At 46.0% G+C, this 18,279-nt stretch overlaps 1 protein-coding gene across 1 annotated transcript in view; it reads left to right on the top strand.

Annotated features, from left to right (window-relative positions):
• The window catches only part of GNPAT (glyceronephosphate O-acyltransferase), a 28,128-nt gene extending 12,340 nt beyond the window's left edge, over nt 1-15,788 (top strand). The window contains exons 4-16 of the mRNA XM_016196012.2: nt 1,883-2,012; nt 4,111-4,238; nt 4,537-4,612; nt 4,867-5,018; nt 5,139-5,269; nt 6,614-6,837; nt 9,584-9,826; nt 11,241-11,320; nt 12,152-12,292; nt 13,352-13,448; nt 13,528-13,621; nt 14,198-14,259; nt 15,503-15,788. Coding sequence (XP_016051498.2) covers nt 1,883-2,012; nt 4,111-4,238; nt 4,537-4,612; nt 4,867-5,018; nt 5,139-5,269; nt 6,614-6,837; nt 9,584-9,826; nt 11,241-11,320; nt 12,152-12,292; nt 13,352-13,448; nt 13,528-13,621; nt 14,198-14,259; nt 15,503-15,546 — 1,602 coding nt within the window. The 3' untranslated portion in view covers nt 15,547-15,788. The remainder of the gene's footprint in view (nt 1-1,882; nt 2,013-4,110; nt 4,239-4,536; nt 4,613-4,866; nt 5,019-5,138; nt 5,270-6,613; nt 6,838-9,583; nt 9,827-11,240; nt 11,321-12,151; nt 12,293-13,351; nt 13,449-13,527; nt 13,622-14,197; nt 14,260-15,502) is intronic.
• The last annotated feature ends 2,491 nt before the right edge of the window (nt 15,789-18,279 follow it).

Here is an 18,279-nt window from a genome sequence, read left to right as displayed (position 1 = left end):
AAGCTAATGTCAGATGTTTGCAAGTTACGGAAGTAATACAAGTAATTGCTGCATATGCTTCACCTGATTCCCGCTCCTTTTGTCCTTTCCCCATTATTGTGGTGTGTGTTTCCTATGAACAGGGACATTCTTTTATGGTGCAATTATCAGAATAAGCAAAATAACGTTGCTAAAATACTATTGATACAACCTTGTACTCACATTTCACCAACTGTCCCATTTATATCTTGTCCATCAGAAGAAAATCCTAGGGCATTTGTTGTTACCTTCCACTACCGTGTCACTGTAGTTTAATCTGGAACGATGCCTTAGTCTTTGCGTTTCATGATAGTATTTTTGAAGAGAACAGGTTTGAGTTCGAGTGGTGTTTTCTTGGTATTAGACTCAGGTTGTGCGCTTTGGCAGGCAGACCTCAGAGGCAATGTTGTATCCTCAGTGCATCAGGCCAGGAGACATGGTGTCTGTTGGTCCCTTCACAGGTGATGTTCACTCATATCAGTTGGTTAAGGCGGTGTTTGGTATTTGCCAGGTTACTCCAACGTAGAGTTACTGTTTTTCCCTTTGTAATAAGTATCTTGTGGAGAGGCACTTTGAGAATGATTGTGTTCTGTTTTTCATCATAATTTCCTTCACTCATTTTTACATTCATGGATGATTTTTGCCCAAATCAGCTATTACTATGTTGCCAAATGGTGTTTTTTCTAATTCTATCATTTCTATTATTTAATAGTTTGCTTTATCCTATAAGGAAAAGCTTTCCTATGAAGATTATTATTTTTTTTTTTGTAAATATGTTTTTATTGGTTTGAGAGAGAGAGAGAGAGGAAGGGAGAGGGAGAAAGAAATATTGATGAAAGAGAGAAACACCATTGGCTGCTTGAGGAACATTATTTTTACTCAACTTTTTCTTTCTGTGACTGTCTTTGGATTGCTCACTTGCTCTCTAGATCTTTGCCGAAGAATGTTTGGCACTGTGTCTGGGGCCAGGACATGTTGGCTAACCCTGTCCTTAAGGATTACAAACTACCTTCCCTCAGTTAGTCATGCTGAGAGTTCAGAAAAACAGATAATACATTGATACCACTGAGCACTGCTGAGGTTGACAGGCTCAGGAACACATCTGGAAGCTCAAATGCATGCCTCCCAGCTACAGGGCACCCATTGTCCCTGGCAATGTCGTTCCTCTCGTGTGTCCTAAAAGTCCATAGATGTTTTTAATCTCCCTGAGAGAGATTTATTCTCTCTTATTGTGGACAACTAGTGTGGAGTAGCAGTTCACTGCTGATTTTAATTCTGACTTTAATTCAGTTCTGTTCCCAGCTCCGCCGTTTATTAGATGCATAACCGTGTCACAAGCAAGGAAGCTAAGGCTATTCACAGATGTGGTATTAAACAATGTGTGTAGAATGATTACTACATGAAGTGCTTAATATGCTGCCCGACTAATATATGTTAGTGGTCACCGCTGTTATTCTTATCCATAAAAATTTACATTTTTAATGTTCTTGCATTAGAAGTCTGGAAAAGTGTTGTGTGTGTAGTAGGGGAGGCAGAAACACAGTATTAGTATTCCCTCTGTATCTACACATATTCTTCCGTGTTCTGATTTGAGATATGATTTTAATAATATGAAAACTGAAATTATTAAAAATGTTACATTTCTTTTTTAAATTTTTTCTTTTTCTTTTTTATTTATCGACTTTGAGAGAGAGAGAGAGAGAAACATCAGTTGGTTGTTCCACTTATTTTTGCATTCACTGGTTGCTTCTTGTATGTGCCGTGACCGGGGGTTGAACCCTCAACTTTGGTGTATTGGGACGACACTTTAACTAACTGAGCTGCCCATTCAGGGCTGAAAACATTGCATTTCTTTATTTTAAAGCTACAACGAGCCATCCAGGAGCATCCAGTTGTCCTGCTGCCTAGTCATCGAAGTTACATCGACTTTCTGATGTTGTCTTTCCTTTTGTACAACTATGATCTGCCTGTACCAGTCATAGCAGCAGGAATGGGTATGTGTTGTCTTTCTACTTTTTTCAATTGTAAAAATTAAAATGTGCACTGGAATGATTTTCATAATACCCAGGTATTTGAGGAAGATGGTGAGGATAGCCTCTCCCTGTTCCTTCAGGCACTGTGTGTAATTTTCCTTCCCTACTGCTCCTCATGGTGCCGACACAGACACGCAGACGTGTGCGCTGAGGATTTCTGGTTTAGGTTGAGAAATGAGGTTATACTGCCTTTATGTACCACCTGCCTTTTACTTTTTTTAATTTGATAATATGTCAATGACTACAGATCAATAAATAGATCTAAATTTTTTAAATATATTTTTAAGTCGTGGTAAAATACACAAAACATAACATTTACCATCTTAACTACTTTTAAGTGTACAGTTCAGTGGCATTAACACACTCACATTGTTGTATCATCACCACCATTCATCCATAGGAGTCTTTTCATCTTGCAAAACTGACACTCTGTCTCCATTAAACTGTAACTTCCCATTGTACTCTCCCCAAGCCCCTGGCAACCACCATTCTACTTTCTGTGTCTGTGGATTTGACTCCTCTACGTACCTTATATTAGTGGAATTATGTACTATTTGCCCTTTTGTGACTGACTTATTTCACTTAGCATAATGTTTTCAAGGTTCATTCATGTTTTGTAGCATGTGTCAGAATTTCTTCCTTTTTAAGGCTGTATAATATTCCATTGTGTGTATATACCACATGTTGTTATCCATTCATGCATTGATGGCTGCTTGGGTTGCTTCTGCTTTTTGGCTATGGGGAGCAGTGCTGCTGTGAACATAGATGTACAAATATCTGTTCAAGTCTCACTTTCAGTTCTTCCAGTGTATTCCCAAAGGTAGAGTTGCTGGGGTCTCTGGTAATTTTATTTTTAATTTTCTTAAGAGAAATATCTATTCAAGTCCTTTGACCATTTTTAAATTTGGTTGTTTGGTTCTTGTTGTTGAGTTGTAGGAGTTTTTTATATATTCTGGATATCAACGCCATGTCAGATATATGATTTGCAAATATTTTCTCCCATCCTGTGGGTCAGCTTTTCACTCTGTTGATTGTTTCCTTTGATGCACAGAAACTTTTAATTCTGGTATCATTCAATTCACCTGGTTTTTCTCTTTTGGTTTCACATTCAAGAAAATATTGCCAATCAAATGTCATAGAGCCTTCCCCCTATGTTTTATTCAAGGTTTTATAGGTATAGGTCTTACATTAAGGGCCTTGGTCCATTCTGAGTTAATTTTTGTACATGGTGTCAGGTAAGAGTCCAGCTGCATGTCTAAAATTTTTAATAGCTATATAATATTCAGTAGTGTAGCTGTAACCTAATTGAGGTTTGCTGTTACAAACAATTTTATAATATATTTTTATATCAGTGCTTTTATTCCTATAGGATTGATTCCCAAAAGTAGGATTGCTAAGGCAAATAAATTATTTATCATCTTCCAAGGTAACCAGGGAAGCTGAGGTTTAAGCATAGACCTTTGTTAATAAATGCAGTAAACAGTGAGGTAAAAAACTGCTGGGACTTATTAGAAGCATTTTCATCTGTATAGACATGTGAGGAAGTTGCTTGAAAATTAGGGAAAATGGAAAGATCTACTGTAACCTGATGATGGAACTCCTCCTCTTATTTTGGGCCTGATTCATTAAATCTGTGCCACTCAAAGAAGGTGGATGTTTTACCTGATGGGTCAGAAGAAAAGGTGAGAGTTGTCTGATGGACACATGTTGGTCTGTCAAGTTCAGCAGCGGTGCTGACTGAAGAAGTCAGCCTGATGACATTGTTACAGTTGTCACATTGCCTGCTATTGCCCTCTGTCTCTAGCTCATCTGGTTGTAAATGCAGAGGTGCACGGAGGACACCAGGTAACCTCCCAGTGAGCACTTGCTCACAGAGTCCCTTCTTTTCCATAATTCTATTAGATGTCTCCTCTTGGGGATTTTATTCTCAGAAAGTATAATCATTAATATCACAGGGGTGTCTTACAGACCTGAAATCTTTCTTGATAGAGTTTGAGTTTAGATCTTTATAGAAAGTTTTAGGCTTTGCAAGTCAACATTAACCCTTCTTTATGTTTAGACTTCCTGGGAATGAAAATGATTGGGGAGCTGCTGCGCATGTCGGGCGCCTTCTTCATGCGGCGCACCTTCGGCGGCAACAGACTCTACTGGGCTGTGTTCTCCGAATACGTGAAAACCATGTTGCGGGTAAGTGCAGATAATTGCCAAGTACTTGCCAGCCATATTTTCTTTTCACTGAAGTTTGCTGCAAGACCTGATTTAAATTCTTACCATCTGAGTGGGCCTCTTAGCTGACTGTTTCCCCTGAAGGAATGTGCAGAACTCAGCAGTCTGTGTACGTGACTCCTGTGGGGTTCCCTGTGAGCAGTGTTTGTTCAGAGGGCTGGGTGGGAGCTGGGGGAGGAATCAAAAGAAGCATTTACCCTTTGAGCGCAGGCAATGGGTTTTGTGTTTTGTTTTGTTTGTTTGTGTTTTCTCTTTAAAGAATGGTTATGCTCCTGTTGAATTTTTCCTCGAAGGGACAAGAAGCCGCTCTGCCAAGACATTGACTCCTAAATTTGGTAGGTCAGCTACGGGCTGGAGGAGAAACACAAACCCAAGGCTTTAGGGGTGGTGTCATTACAGCTGCTGAATAGAACTTGACACTGTTTGCAAGCTGTTGGTTTTTTTATAAGTGTAACTGTTTAAGCTTAACTGTTTATATTTATGGGCCTGCTTAGTCTGTCATGCACACTTGTAGTATCTCCCTGTGTATGTGTTCTTGTTCTCAGACTCTCTGATATTTGTGAAAAACCGTTTCTCCCTTTGTTTACAGGTCTTCTGAATATTGTGATGGAGCCATTTTTCAAAAGGGAAGTGTTTGACACCTACCTTGTTCCAATCAGCATCAGTTATGATAAGATATTGGAAGAAACTCTTTATGTGTATGAGCTTCTAGGGGTTCCCAAGCCAAAGGAATCTACAACTGTATGTAAAGGATGGCCAAACCCGATTTGTTGGACTTTAGAGGAAATGCTCGTTTGCAAACCAACTAATTTCCTAATTTACTTCTTTCTGTTTTCTTTTCCCCTGTTGCGATACTGTTAGGGATTACTGAAAGCCAGGAGGATTCTCTCTGAAAATTTTGGCAGCATCCACGTATACTTTGGAGACCCTGTATCGCTTCGATCTCTGGCAGCTGGGAGGCTGAGCCGAAGCCCATACAACTTGGTCCCAAGGTGCAAGGCTGGTGTTTTTGTAACAGATTTAGAAACAGGGATAAAAACTGGAGGTGTAAATTGTGATTCTTGACTGTTTCTAGGACTGGAACTGGGTTATTTGAGATCACACATTGGGGAAGTGGAAAGCCTCAGTTAAAGAAGAATTACATATTTGCCCAGAACAATTAGCTACAGGATGTGTATGTCAAATACGCAAAGTCGGGCAGTGTTCATTCTCAGGGGATCCAGTTCCCAACTAACCTAACAGTGGAAGGACAGCATTATTAAAAGTGAATGCACGGAAATGGTAGGCCAGCCAGAGCATGTGCTAAGTGTCACTTGGGATCCCGGAAAGGACTGTGTAATAATGAGCGGGAGCGAGTGGGTGTAACAGTGAACAGGACAGTGCTGATAATCAGCAGGAGTGCATTTCTGTTCTTAAGAAGGATATAGCTTTAAGGGCAAGGACATGAAATTGCTTCTTTGGGGATGCAGGTAGGATGCACATTTAGGTTTTCTTAATTCAGAGAAACACACCTGGGAAGCAAAGGAGACAGAAAGCATCTGCTGGGCCCTGCAGCACATGACTGCAGTGTCATTCATGATTTATCTGTACCCCCAACAGCCCCACAGCAGCTAGGGTGCCTCGCTGGCAGCTTCGTTAGTTATCAGAGCAGATGTCAGCTGTTGTTGTCACAGGCCTCTCTATAGGTCTCAGGTTGGGTCATTAGCTAGAACAGGGTGCCCTCATTGGCTACAGCTCTCACATTAAGCCACCTTATCACAAGGCTTGCTTTTAGGTCAGATGTATATTCCGGCTCCAGCCAGCTCTGTGTAGGTTCCCAGTGTCATCTGATTCAATTTGGTGATCCATGCTTGAGGGATCTGTCAGGCAAGGGTTGTGCAGTACTTGGCAAGTGCCCTGAAGCTTCTCAGAAGGACAGAATGGCAGTCAGTCAGACAGGACAGCCTGTCGAGTGCAGACATGTATAGTCATCTGATACGTGTGTTCTTTAGGAGAGATGCGCTAAGTCCTGTGGGTTTGGAGAGGACAGTCGTTCATTCTACTCCAGAGGCATCTGCTTCCACAGAGGTGATTTAGCCTATTGTAAAGCAGCACAAGTTTTTTTGCCTGGAACCAGAAATAATAGGACCCTATTCCCTTGGGTATTTTTATCACCTGTCAGCCTACCTAGAGGCATATGGACAGAATAAAGCAAAAGTCGGCTTCCTACAAGATGACCTGGGAGAGCTCGGTTGGCAGAAAGTCTGAGAACCCTTCCAGGGCCTGTCTTCTCCCATCCCCTCTCCCTGCGCACTTGTCGTGGTAGAACTGTAACTTGTCCCGTGCTCTCCTTTCAGATACATCCCTCAGAAGCAGTCGGAGGACATGCACGCCTTCGTCGTCGAGGTTGCCCACAAAATGCAGCTTCTCCAGATTCAGAACCTGGTGCTGAGCCCATGGGTCCTCGTTGTGGCCGTGCTGCTCCAGCACCGGCCATCCATGGACTTTGACGCACTGGTGGAGAAAACGTTGTGGCTGAAAGGCTTAACACAGACCTTCGGGGGCTTCCTCACGTGGTCCGGTGTGTATGTGGAGCATACACGATGAGAATACTAGCTTTTTATTTCTTCATTTCGAAAAGTTGTAGCCTGGATATGAAAACCTACATAGGACTTGGAGCAAAGCATTGTTCAGAGAGGGAAAGAAAACCCAGTCTGTTTTTATTGCTATAGGACTTTGGTTATGTGAGAATTGTACATGTTTGTTTCTCCCTCCGAGACTATCCTGAGGACTAGAATACCATCTTGGCACCTAGCAGAGTGGAGAGTAAATGGTGGATCTTTTTTGACTCCACATAGAATCCGTCCCTCTATACACAGCTCTTTTAAACCACATTGTGTTTGCAACCCATTTTCCTGACTGGGTTGTGTTAATAACACCTCTAAACATTGGAGTTGTGAACACTGTGCTGCTGGGAGTTGGGTGTATATGACAGTAATTATCCTGAGTTGTTTTCAGTCTCTCTGATTTAACGTTGTAGAGACTGCAGTGGGAAATACAGCCCTTTAAGACCAGGCAATTATTTGGAGTCAGGCACCTGCTGTTCACTCATGAAACTGTGTTGGGCACCTGGTTGGTGCTGGTACTGTCAGGGATGCAGAGATGAGCAAGGTGCAGCCCCTGTTTTGAAGGTTCTGGTTTGTAGAGAGCAGGATGGGTGACCAGCAAACCTGTAAAGACGTCCAGTGAAACAATTACAAGCTACAGACAGGCTCGGAGCGTGGCTGAGAACCTGCAGAGGGAGGGCCCACACTCAGGCAAGATTTCATAGAAGAGACTTCTGAATCAGGCTTGATGGAAAATAGGAGCCTTTCAAGAAGACAGTGGGAGGGGGGCGTTGCTAGCACAGGATTAGGACATTGAAATGGCCTGACAGCACCTGGGACCCCTTGGCCTGCAGGGGGTTATAGGGTTGGGACGCTGGCTCTGGGTATGGGACGTAGGAGGAGGACAGCAGCTGGGCCTACCAGCCTGCGTGCCGTGGGGTCTGCACTACATGTGTAGGTTACATGGGGCAATCACGGATTTTAAGCAGGGAAGGATCACAAACTGGCCTTTAGAAAGCCAGCTGGTACCAGTTTCAGGGTGACCACAGTGGGGAGAGAGTGTGGGCTGGGAGGCTGCTCTGCCAGATGAGGGGCAAAGAAGCCTGGACCAGGGCCGTTCATAGCTGGGTGGAGCTGAGAGACGTTTAGGGGGAATTAGTTACCGAAATGGCCATCAGTTGAGTGTCGGTCACCAGTAGGGGAATAAAGATAAGTAGACACCTGTTCTCAGTGTTTAATGGTCTCACAGGAGGCCGAGGGCATGTGGCTGTATCACAGGCAGACAGGCATGAGCGGCAGAGGTAAAGTGCTAATCTCATATCAGTTTGGCCCACGACCATGGGAAACCATGGACGCCTATTTTTCTAAGTCATTTTGTTTTTTCAAGATGGGATAAATATGTGGCCAGTCCATAGCTAAGAGTATCTGTTCAGCCACTAAAATAACTCCAGTTACTATAAAGCAAGAGTCCATTGGTATCTAAGTACAGGAAGAGTGTGGAGGGAATGATCATCATTTCTAATTTAGAATTATGTAGATGCAGGATTTTTTCTTTTTACTCAGATTATCCCATATTCCTAAACTCTCATATCTAGAGCTTTTTATGATATATGTCATTATATAATATCGTATCGTATTATATACATGAAATCTATTATACATAATACAGGGTGGGGCAAAAGTAGGTTTGCAGTTGCGAGTACTCAAAACAGAGTTTATTCTTGTATTACTGTTTTATTGTATTGTTTATTCTTGTATTCTTGTATTATTTCCCATACGAACAACTGTAAACCCACTTTTGCCCCACCCTATATTATTGTGCCTGTGTCATCACCATAAGCCACCTGAGCTTTGGTTCAGACTGAGTGTGGAGGTGTCCAGACTGAGTGTGAGGGCATCCAGATCAAGTGTGGGGGAGTCCAGAAGGAGAACCACTGCTCTCACTGTCCTTGCCATGAGGCATATGCAGAACCTGTGGCCCAGCTTAGGCAGGTGCCTGCTTACCTGCCTCAACCAGCTCTTTGGCTCAGGCTAACAGTGGAATAATTTCCCTTGCCAAGAAGATTTGTTAAATACCAACACCTCCTCATTATGTTTCGGTAACCCTAACTCGGTTATCTCCAGGCCAGTGTAGTGCCTGCTGGCGAGTTACAGGAACTGTTGTGGTAACTGTTTAGTTACCTTTGATGTAGGAAACCCAGAAAATCCCCTCAGCACCCCTCTGCTCTGGGAGGCCCTTTTGTTCACCTGCAAAGTTGCAGAGCGATTTTCTTGCCATCTTAGAATTGATCTAAGCAAGGTGTGTGTGTGTGTGTACACGTGTGTGAAGCATGTTTTAATATATACTTATGGGCCTTCTTATCTTACTGTTGTTAAATTCACATATAGGTGATGTTCTGATCATGTAACTGGAAGCTCTCACGGAACTCTGGGTACCTTGGTTCCTGAGGAAGTAATTGGTTTTCAGAGTGCATTTGATGTGCAGCTGACAGATTTGGGGAGGATGTGTTACATGTCCTTAGAGAGAGAGTTCGGGTTTTGAAATAGAAAAAATGCCCTTCACATGTGATGTCATTAGCTCAGCTGGTAGAACCTAAAGCCAGTCCTGGCATTTGAATCAGTAGGTCAGGTCACAGCACTGGTGCCTCGTAGGCCTAAGAGTCCCAGTGGTGACCCAGCCCCTTTTTTGCCATTTGCCTGAATGAGTTGTCTTGTGTGTAGATAATGAAGCCGCCGAGGAGGTGATCCAGTCCAGCATCCTGCTGCACTCCAACATAGCCAGCCTTGTCAAAGACCAGGTGGTCCTGAAAGTGGACGCCAGAGACTCAGAAGTAGTCGACGGCCTCATATACCAGCACATCACCCTCCTCGCATGCTCAGCTTACAGAAACCAGCTGCTCAACGTTTTTGTCCGGCCCTCCTTAGTAGCTCTGGCACTGCAGATGGCTCACGGGGTCAGAAAAGGTAACTGTGGGGAATCTGGCCTTGAATCATTGAAGATACCTGGCCATTCAGTTCCTGGTCGGGAGCAACATTGGAGCCTTGCTCAGCCACATGTGTGCAGCCCACATATCAGCAAGGCCAGGCCTGTGCACTCGGAAGTTAGGTTAGGGAACAATCTGGAACTAGAGCCCAGTTTTCCATTTCCAGGCCTGATGCTCTTTTATGCTCTGACAACTCCGTCATCTGACAGGCGGACAGGTGGGCCAACACGCAGCAGCGTCCTGGCTGCGGTGAGGAGTGTGCCGATGAGCAGTTTCTGTTCACAGGAGCCTGTCATCAAGGCCGAGGTTTCCTACCCAGGCTGCACTTTACAGTTACTGGAGGCTGAGCCCCATCCCTGAAAGTTCTGGGTCAGTGGCCTGGAGTGTGGGCTAGATGGTTGGTTTTCAGAGCTCTGTAGGTAATTCCAAGAAAAAGAGTGAAAAGCATGGCTCAGCCAGATCTTTAGCCTTGAGAGGAACCTTAGACATCCTGTGTCCATGCCCTCATTTGGTTATGGAGGAAATGGGCCCAGAGAGCTCAGATGACCCAGTTTAGCCCACAGAAAACTTAAATCTTGATTTCCACTCTGAGGTTTTCTACATCAGAATTCATCCACAACTGAATGCCCTGAAACAGAGGCAACATTTGACATCCATCTGTATGTGTTTCTAAGGAGAAAGTTCACAGCACGTGTCAGGAGGACAAGGGGGCCTCTGTGGTTGGCAGGCAGGTAGCCTACACATCAGGGAATGAGAGAGGACCTTCGGTTGTATGCTCCCGCGTTCTAGTGCGAAAGACGTCAGGAGATTGGAAACAGGAATCCGGAATAGATGAAGCAGCCTGTCTCTGCTCTGCTGGGGGGCCTGGGAAGGGAAAGGGGAGCTCCCTAGTTTCTAAGGAGTGTAGTGTCTTGCTCAGTCCAGACTGACAGATGAGAGGCTTGGTTGTCATTTAGATTCAACCATTAAAACTGTGAGACTAGCCCAGCTGTTGTGGCTCAGTGTTTTGAGCATCGACCCATGAACCTAGAGGTCACGGTTGGATTCCCGGTCAGGGCACATGTCCGGGTTGCGGGCTTGATCCCTAGTGTGGGGCGTGCAGGAGGCAGCCAATCAGTGACTCTTTCTCATCATTGATGTTTCTATCTCTCCCTCTCCCTTCCGCTCTCCGAAATCAATAAAAACATATTTAAAACACAGTGCTAGACTGTAGCTGGCCCTGTATATAAAATTTGGGTTGGTTATAGCTTTCATTGGGGGTCTTAACTCTAATCCTTGATGGATGAATGGCATGCCTTTGAAGGACTGCATTTCTGGAACATTGTGGACTTCTTGCTTCTCCCTGAAAGTTTAAAAACCAATGTTGTAATTTTCTGTAATGAATTTGTTTCCAGAGGATGTCTACAGTTGCTTTCGCTTCCTACACGATGTTTTGTTGGATGAGTTCATCTTCCTTCCAGGAAACACAGTGAAGGTAAATCCTAGCAGCCAGGGAGAAGCGTATCTGCAGAGTGAGTTCTGGGAATGTCCAGCATCGGTGCCCAGATGTGTCCTCCCTTTGGGCAACGTGCAGCAGGCTTAAGGGGAACTGGAACACTCACATTTCAGCAAACTCGAGTTTGACTTTTGGTTAAATTTTATCAATAATTTAGGGATTATTTGGTAAGAAAAGGGTCATTTTTTGAACCGTTACTGCAGCCACTGCAAATAAATCAACTCAACTCTATTTTGCTAAAAATTTACCAGCCAGCACACATTTTCCTGTTAACAACTGTTGGAACGAGTGGGGCCTTTTGCTTTAAGAGTAGACAGTGTGCTCTTGCCTGGTGCTGCAGACAGCTGATGAGGGATTGGCTCCTGGAGCTGGACTGCTGGGGTGCTGGGGTGCTAGGGCGCTGGGGTGGGGAGAGGCCGGGACAGACAGCAGGGGTCAGCTTTTGTACACTGTGTAGGTGTTAGACACTAGAGAGAGAGGCAGGGTGCCACAGCTTTTGAGCATAAATCTAAGAATTTTAGGACTTGCTATATGCACTGCCTGTTTAAGGAGTGTGACTGTGCAAAGGGAAAGAAAATCCATCACCCAGGTTGTGACTCCTCAGCTTACAAATGGTTGTGTTTGCTATGTGTGAAGTTCAGCTCTGAATGTTAGAACAAATGCTTTCTTTGCTACCATGTAACAGCCAGACCCTCTGGGAAGGTTGTGAGAGTTGGGGTTCTCTTGTTCTGTGGCACCTCACTGTACACACTGAGCTCAGCTATGTACTAACATAGTGGATCCATTCTGCCTTCTCCCCACCCCTTCCAGGACTTTGAAGAAGGCTGTTACCTGCTTTGTAAAAGTGAGACCATTCAGATGACAGCAAGGGACATCCTAGTTACAGAGAAAGGAAATACTGTGTTAGAATTTTTAATAGGACTCTTTAAACCTTTTGTGGAAAGCTACCAGGTATGTAAATCTTTCACAAGGTCTCTGTTATCCTTCCATGTCAAATATAACTAAGATTTCCACCCTGTACTTATTTCTGGCCTGATGGGCAAGAATCTTCCCCAGGTGGATGGTAGAACTAGAGAGACTGATTACTGGGTGAGTGATTTCACCTGTCAGGCGAGACGGTGCTCCCTGCATGCAGGAGGGGGCTTGGTGCATTACAGACCCAGGAACTTGACAGCTTAATGACACCGTGAGCACAGTATTCCTGTGACCACAGTTATACCCAAGCATTGTTATTACCTTATAGTGTTTGTTCAGAGTATGTAGCAAGGTGTTTGACACATAGTAGGCACTTAATAATTGCAAGATTTGAGTGATACATAAAGTCAGTGGAAGGGAAAGAAGTTCAAGTGGAAGTATCCACAAGTGTGTCCGACTCTGAGTGAGTAAGGAGAGGGGATGGTGGGTTTGCCAGCAGGAGTCGTGCCCCATTCAGAAGGAGAAGGTTGTTTGAGGTGGAAACCATAAGGGCCTCACACACATTTGGGAGAAGAGAACTCGGCTCTCAGCTCCACACCGGAGAAGGGCACCGGGACCAACTTCCTGGCCAAGCAGTGCTGTGGTCAGTGAGGGGGCCCGTGCCAGCCCTGCCCTTAGTAGGTATTGGATAAATACTATCTCTACCGTTAGGCACCTTTCTTAGTAGAAATCATCAAGTATTTTAAGATCTAGCATGTTATTAAGTCTTTTTAGAGAAAGAATTAAGTTACAGAAAATCTGGTCCCTCTCTTCCTAAGCAGCACAAGATGAATTAAGCTGATTGCAATTCATTTCACTTGTAACCATTAAAGTGGGAAATTATATTTTTATAAATGTCAATACTATTGCATACTTGTTTCTAATTGTAAACAGTGTTATAAGCTCAGTAGAGCTCTTAAAAATTCCATAGCCTTTCTGGGCTTGGACCCTTGCTCTCACAAGTGTATGGTTCTCTGAAGCGGGCATTATAGAATTACCTGCCGCTGTGTTGTACTGACTGCCCTTTTCAGCTCTGCCTTGTCTTCTTAAAATCAGATAATTTGCAAATACCTCCTGAGGGAAGAAGACCTCTTCACTGAGAAGCAGTACTTGGCTGGAGTCAGGGCGTTCACAGGTCAGCTCCTCGATCAAGGTCAGTCACGCCTCGGGGGTGGGGATGGCCGTTAGTTGAGAACAAAAGTGCTCCACTGACCCCTCCACCTCTGCTTTAGGTGCCTCGCAGTGTTATGATGTGTTATCTTCTGAAGTACAGAAGAACGCCCTGGCAGCGATGGTGAGGCTGGGCACGGTGGAGAAAAGGAAGGAGTGAGTACCTTCGAGACGCCATGCGACGCCTGGGTGCCCGAGGGTGTGGCAGCCGGTAACAGTGAGCAAGTCCCGAAGACTCAGAAACTCATGGTCGAGTCAGCACCTACTATACTGCGCTCACCACCACCCCAGCTAGTTATGTCAGGATGAGTCACCCTGCAAACGTCACGTGGCTCAGAATAAAATGATGTGGAAGCAGAGGAAGAAGGGGCTTGTGGCCAGCATGTGGCTTTGGCCCAATGTTGAAATTGATGAATTGCAGGAAAGATTTGGGGGCGTGTAGTGTGTGTGTGCTTATGTATGCGCACATGTGCAGTACGTAAGCACACGTGTATGTGTAGTTGGATACCGACTCTTCTGCATGAGCGAATGTGAGAAAGAGAGAGCTTAGTGGGTCAGCTTGCCCGGCGCGGCTCGTAGGTGGCCAGAGGAGTAAGGCAAAAAGCCAGCAAGTGGGACAGGAAGGAGCAGGTGGGTCCTGAAGGGAAACCATTTAAAGGCGCCTCACGTAAATGGTGAAGGTGGTCTGCCCCCTGCTTTGTGCAGTAACAAGCCTGTTCCTTTTTCTCCTAGAAATAATGACTATGTATTTCATGTGAATGAACCCGCCACAGCAACTTTAGAAGAAATGCTTGGTGAGTACAGATCCGTAAAGCCCGATTGGTTTTCACGTGGTGTTTGTCAACATGCAGTAAAACAGGAAAGTGCTGTGGCACCAAATACGCATCAGAGTGGACAACAATAGAGTTTTAATGTAAAAAGAGAACTATTGTGTCATCTAGAATGTTCTCAAGGAAACTAAGGAGAAAGTGCAAGGAAAGTGGCCAGAGAAAACCCCACATGCCTAAAGTAGGCAGCCTTAGACGACAGACGATTGGCTCCCAGGTTCGCCACTCAGGGTCCAAGATCCAGACCCTTCACGCCTGATATTGGGTGTCAAGCACGTACCTCTCCTATGGTCCTTGGAGTCACTCTCTCGGCACTCTGGTCCCTTCTTTCCCAGGTGAGGGATGGGGTCAGTATCCACATTACCGACACTACACTTCCTGAGCTCAGAGCTGGCAGCAGATAGTTCACCCTTGGAGAGTAATCCAGCCCTTGCTCTTCTCCAGATCCTGTCAGCTTTCAAAGAAATAGTCCAGCCCAGGAAGGTGGGAGCGTGTTTATGGGCTCCAGTAAGAGTCAAGAGTGTGATATAAACAGAGATAAAAGGTCAGAGGAGGCAGAGAACACTTCTCGTAGGAATGACGGGATAATTTGTAAAGGGGCATTTGAAAAAAAATGATTCTAGTGAACAAAGCCCTGATCACTGAGTAGTGTTCTTACCGGTTATAGTTTTGTACCTGCTCCTGATGTAATACCTTTGTCAAACCTGCGTGGAAGAGCTTTAGGTTGAAGTCTGTTGGGATGACAGGAAGGCCAGGATGGCATGTGGTTGGTTAGGGGAGAGTGGGTGTAGGAAAGGGCAGAGGAGTTGTTGGCATAGATCAGGGAAGTGAAACTGAAAACTCAGAATATGGAACCTTGAAACTCAGTTTTGAATTTGGTAAGGGGCAAATAGCTCAAACCTCATTCTGTGAGGATGATGGCATTGATTTCTTAGCGACAGAAGCCACAATAGGGTGGGTGAGCACATAGTGGCCTCGGAGTTCGGAAAATGTGGCTGGGTTCACATCCTGCCTCTTCCTGGCTCAGGGTGCTTGGCTGTGCCCATCACTGGGATACTGCTGCTTCTGCAGAGAGGCCGGTGTCCACTGGTGCTTGTCCGTCCGCCTGTAAAACTGCCCAGTGTCAGCTGTTTCTCTCTGCCAGTGGCTGAAACATCACAAGAGAGAGTAAACTCAGTGTCACGTCATGAGCTGTCTCGTTCTTCCTCAGGTTGTAAGATGCCAGTAGGAAAACCAGCAACTGCGAAACTTTAATAATTGCTGAACAGCTGTGGGACTTTTGGTCATGTAATTACTGTCGTCCAAGGACTCATTACAGCCAACAGGCGTGAAGGACGAGACCATCCTTCCTCCTGCTTCGCAAGACTGAGACTGTGGGCTCGGGAGAGGAGGAGATGACGATTATAGCAGTCAGTGTGACCGTCTCCACCACAATGATTTAAAAGGCATTTGTATCCAACTCTGTGTGTGTTTTAAATAAAACAATCTTTTGGAAACATGTTTGGAAAAACAAAGCCCAGCTCCCGCCACTCACATTTTTCAGCTTCTCACACGTGTTAAACTTCGACACTGACTTCTAAATTAAAGTGCAACAGTGACACTAACAGCTGCGGCTGTTAAAGGAAAACCCTGGAAGGGGTTTTGCTGGCCAGTCCTGTGACTCTTTAATCCAGGTTGCCTCAAACAAGGACACGTTCCACAGAGATGCAGTCAGTCCTCATCTGGCATAGGAGGTTCCTGGAAACGGCGACTTCAGGTGATACAACGTGTAACAAAACCAGTGTCACCACAGGCTAGGAGGCTGCCGTCTTGCTGTGTGTTCACAAGGCCTCTTCTTTGTATGGAAAGTGCAAGCTCTCTGGTGTCTCTTCTCATAAGGGCACTAACCCCATCAGCCAGGGCCCCACCCTTGTTACCCCATCCAGCCTTAATTACTTCCCAAAGGCTACATCTCTAGATACAGCCACACTAGGTTCAGGGCTTCGTCATCTGAATTGGGGACTACAGTTCAGTCCATAGCAACAGGGGTCAACATATGCAGTGGCTAAGAGACTTGTGAAACACTTGAATTGGAATGTAAGTGCCATGGGGAATGTTGGAAAGTTTCTCCATGTGGTTCCAGGAGATGGAGGTTTGATTCCCATGCCTGGGCTGTGGGCTCGATCCCCAGTCAGGGGCGTGCAGGAGGCAGCTCCTCCAATGACTCTCATCATTGATGTTTCTATCTCTCTCTCCCTCTCCCTTCTTCTCTCTCTGAAATCAATAAAAACATATATATTTTTAAAAACGTTTCCCTCTTAGGCTTATGCTCTCAGTGAGTGGAACCCGAGGCAGAAGGAAGCAGAGAGGGGGCAGTCCCTCGGGGCTGGAGAAGCTCGGAGGGGTTCTGTCCAGCAAGCCCTATCCCAGGCCACACTCAGGAGACCCCAAGACCCTGGGTAGGGGCATCTCAAAAAAGGTCCCAAGTCACAGATGTAGCACAGAAGCCACAGGGCTGACGGAGCCACTGGACAGGCAGCCAGAGGGACACCTAGGAGCAACCACATGGACCCTTGACCGGGGCCCAGCAGGGCAGCCCCTCCTGGGTGCTACACAGCGCAGTGCTTTAACAGGGCCTCTGGGTATGTCCTGGGGCCAGCACCCCAACAGCCTCAGGGGTTACGGTTAGAGTTTTGAGGGTCATGACCCGGCCCCTGCTCCTTCCTTACTCTGGAGAAATTGGGAAAGAGACAGGAGGGTCAGATGGACGGAGAAGCACATGGTTTTATCCCCAGTAAAGCTGGATTTGTCTGTGTGTGGCCAGCGTCTTCCTCAGGGAAACCCCAGACCTCCAGCAGGAGCAGAGGACTCCACCTGCAGGCAGCTGGCCTGGAAGGGGACCTTTTTTTTCTTTTTTTTAGCACAAGTATTTGGGATGCTTATATTTGTCCCAAGTATTGCAATATTAGGGACATACCTACACCCAAACTGACTCACTGTTTATGTGAAATTCAAATGAAACTGTGCCCTGTATTTTATCCGGTAAGCCTGACAGTGACAGCCAGACGCCTGCATTGCTGGGGGAGAGGTGGAAGGGGGTCATGGGGGGACTCCAGAAACAAACGGGGAGCTGGGAGGTGAGGGCGGCAGGCAGGGTGGGTGGGGTGAGCCGGCAGGAGCACAGTAACCAGTCAGACTGGACTGGGCAGGCCAGGCCGCAGGACCAGAAGTATGTGGACCACCAGATAGTAACAAGTCTTGAACAAAATCAGAGGGACTGGTTAGGGGTACAGGTGACAGGCCAGATGGCTTCTGGGAAGATGGGGGCCCCCACACTCTCCCCACAACGGCGCCCAGCGTGGTCCTCCCTGCCTGGCCCCGAATGCGTCTGGCACGTCCTGGCCTGTGCTGGGCAGGGGAGGCCCTGCTTTCCTCCTGTGCCCAAGCAAATTTGTTTCTCTGGACACTTCCCCCTACTCTTCAGTTCTCAATGAACTCCTTCTGGGCTTCCTTGTCATTTTAAATACCTTTGGCAGGTCCTTACAGTCAATTATTTACATTTATGTCCCCTCTCTCCATTCAACTGCGAGTCCTTTCAGGAGGTCTGGGAAAAGTCTGTTTACAAAGCAGTAGATCCCATTCCTCACTCCTCAAAGCCTGGACTACCTGTCCCCACCTCAGTGACAACCGGAGGGTTTTCCTCTGATGAGGGTGAAACAGGACCTGGGCCGGGGGTTAGGGACAGCAGGCACCAGGCACAGCTGAGGAGCATACTGAGAGCAAGGGCGAGGTTTTCATCTCCACCCTCTTTCCTGGGCTCCCAGAGCCCTGTCGCCATGCCCTGCCCCTCGGGGAGGAGACTGCAGACATATGACCAGCCCAAGGGGGTCCGGAGAAGTGCAGGCATCGGGGCTCCCAGCTCGGCTCACGCTGATGCCCTGAGCTGGCAAAACCCATGTGCTCAGAGCTTCATGTCAGCTTTTTATTTCTTAACTTGTAAATATGTGC

This window comes from Miniopterus natalensis, chromosome 21 (assembly GCF_054644295.1).
Source record: "Miniopterus natalensis isolate mMinNat1 chromosome 21, mMinNat1.hap1, whole genome shotgun sequence".
In the NCBI taxonomy this organism is placed as follows: domain Eukaryota; kingdom Metazoa; phylum Chordata; class Mammalia; order Chiroptera; family Miniopteridae; genus Miniopterus; species Miniopterus natalensis.
Note: the sequence above shows the minus strand (reverse complement) of the source record. Positions and strands in the feature narration are given on the sequence as shown.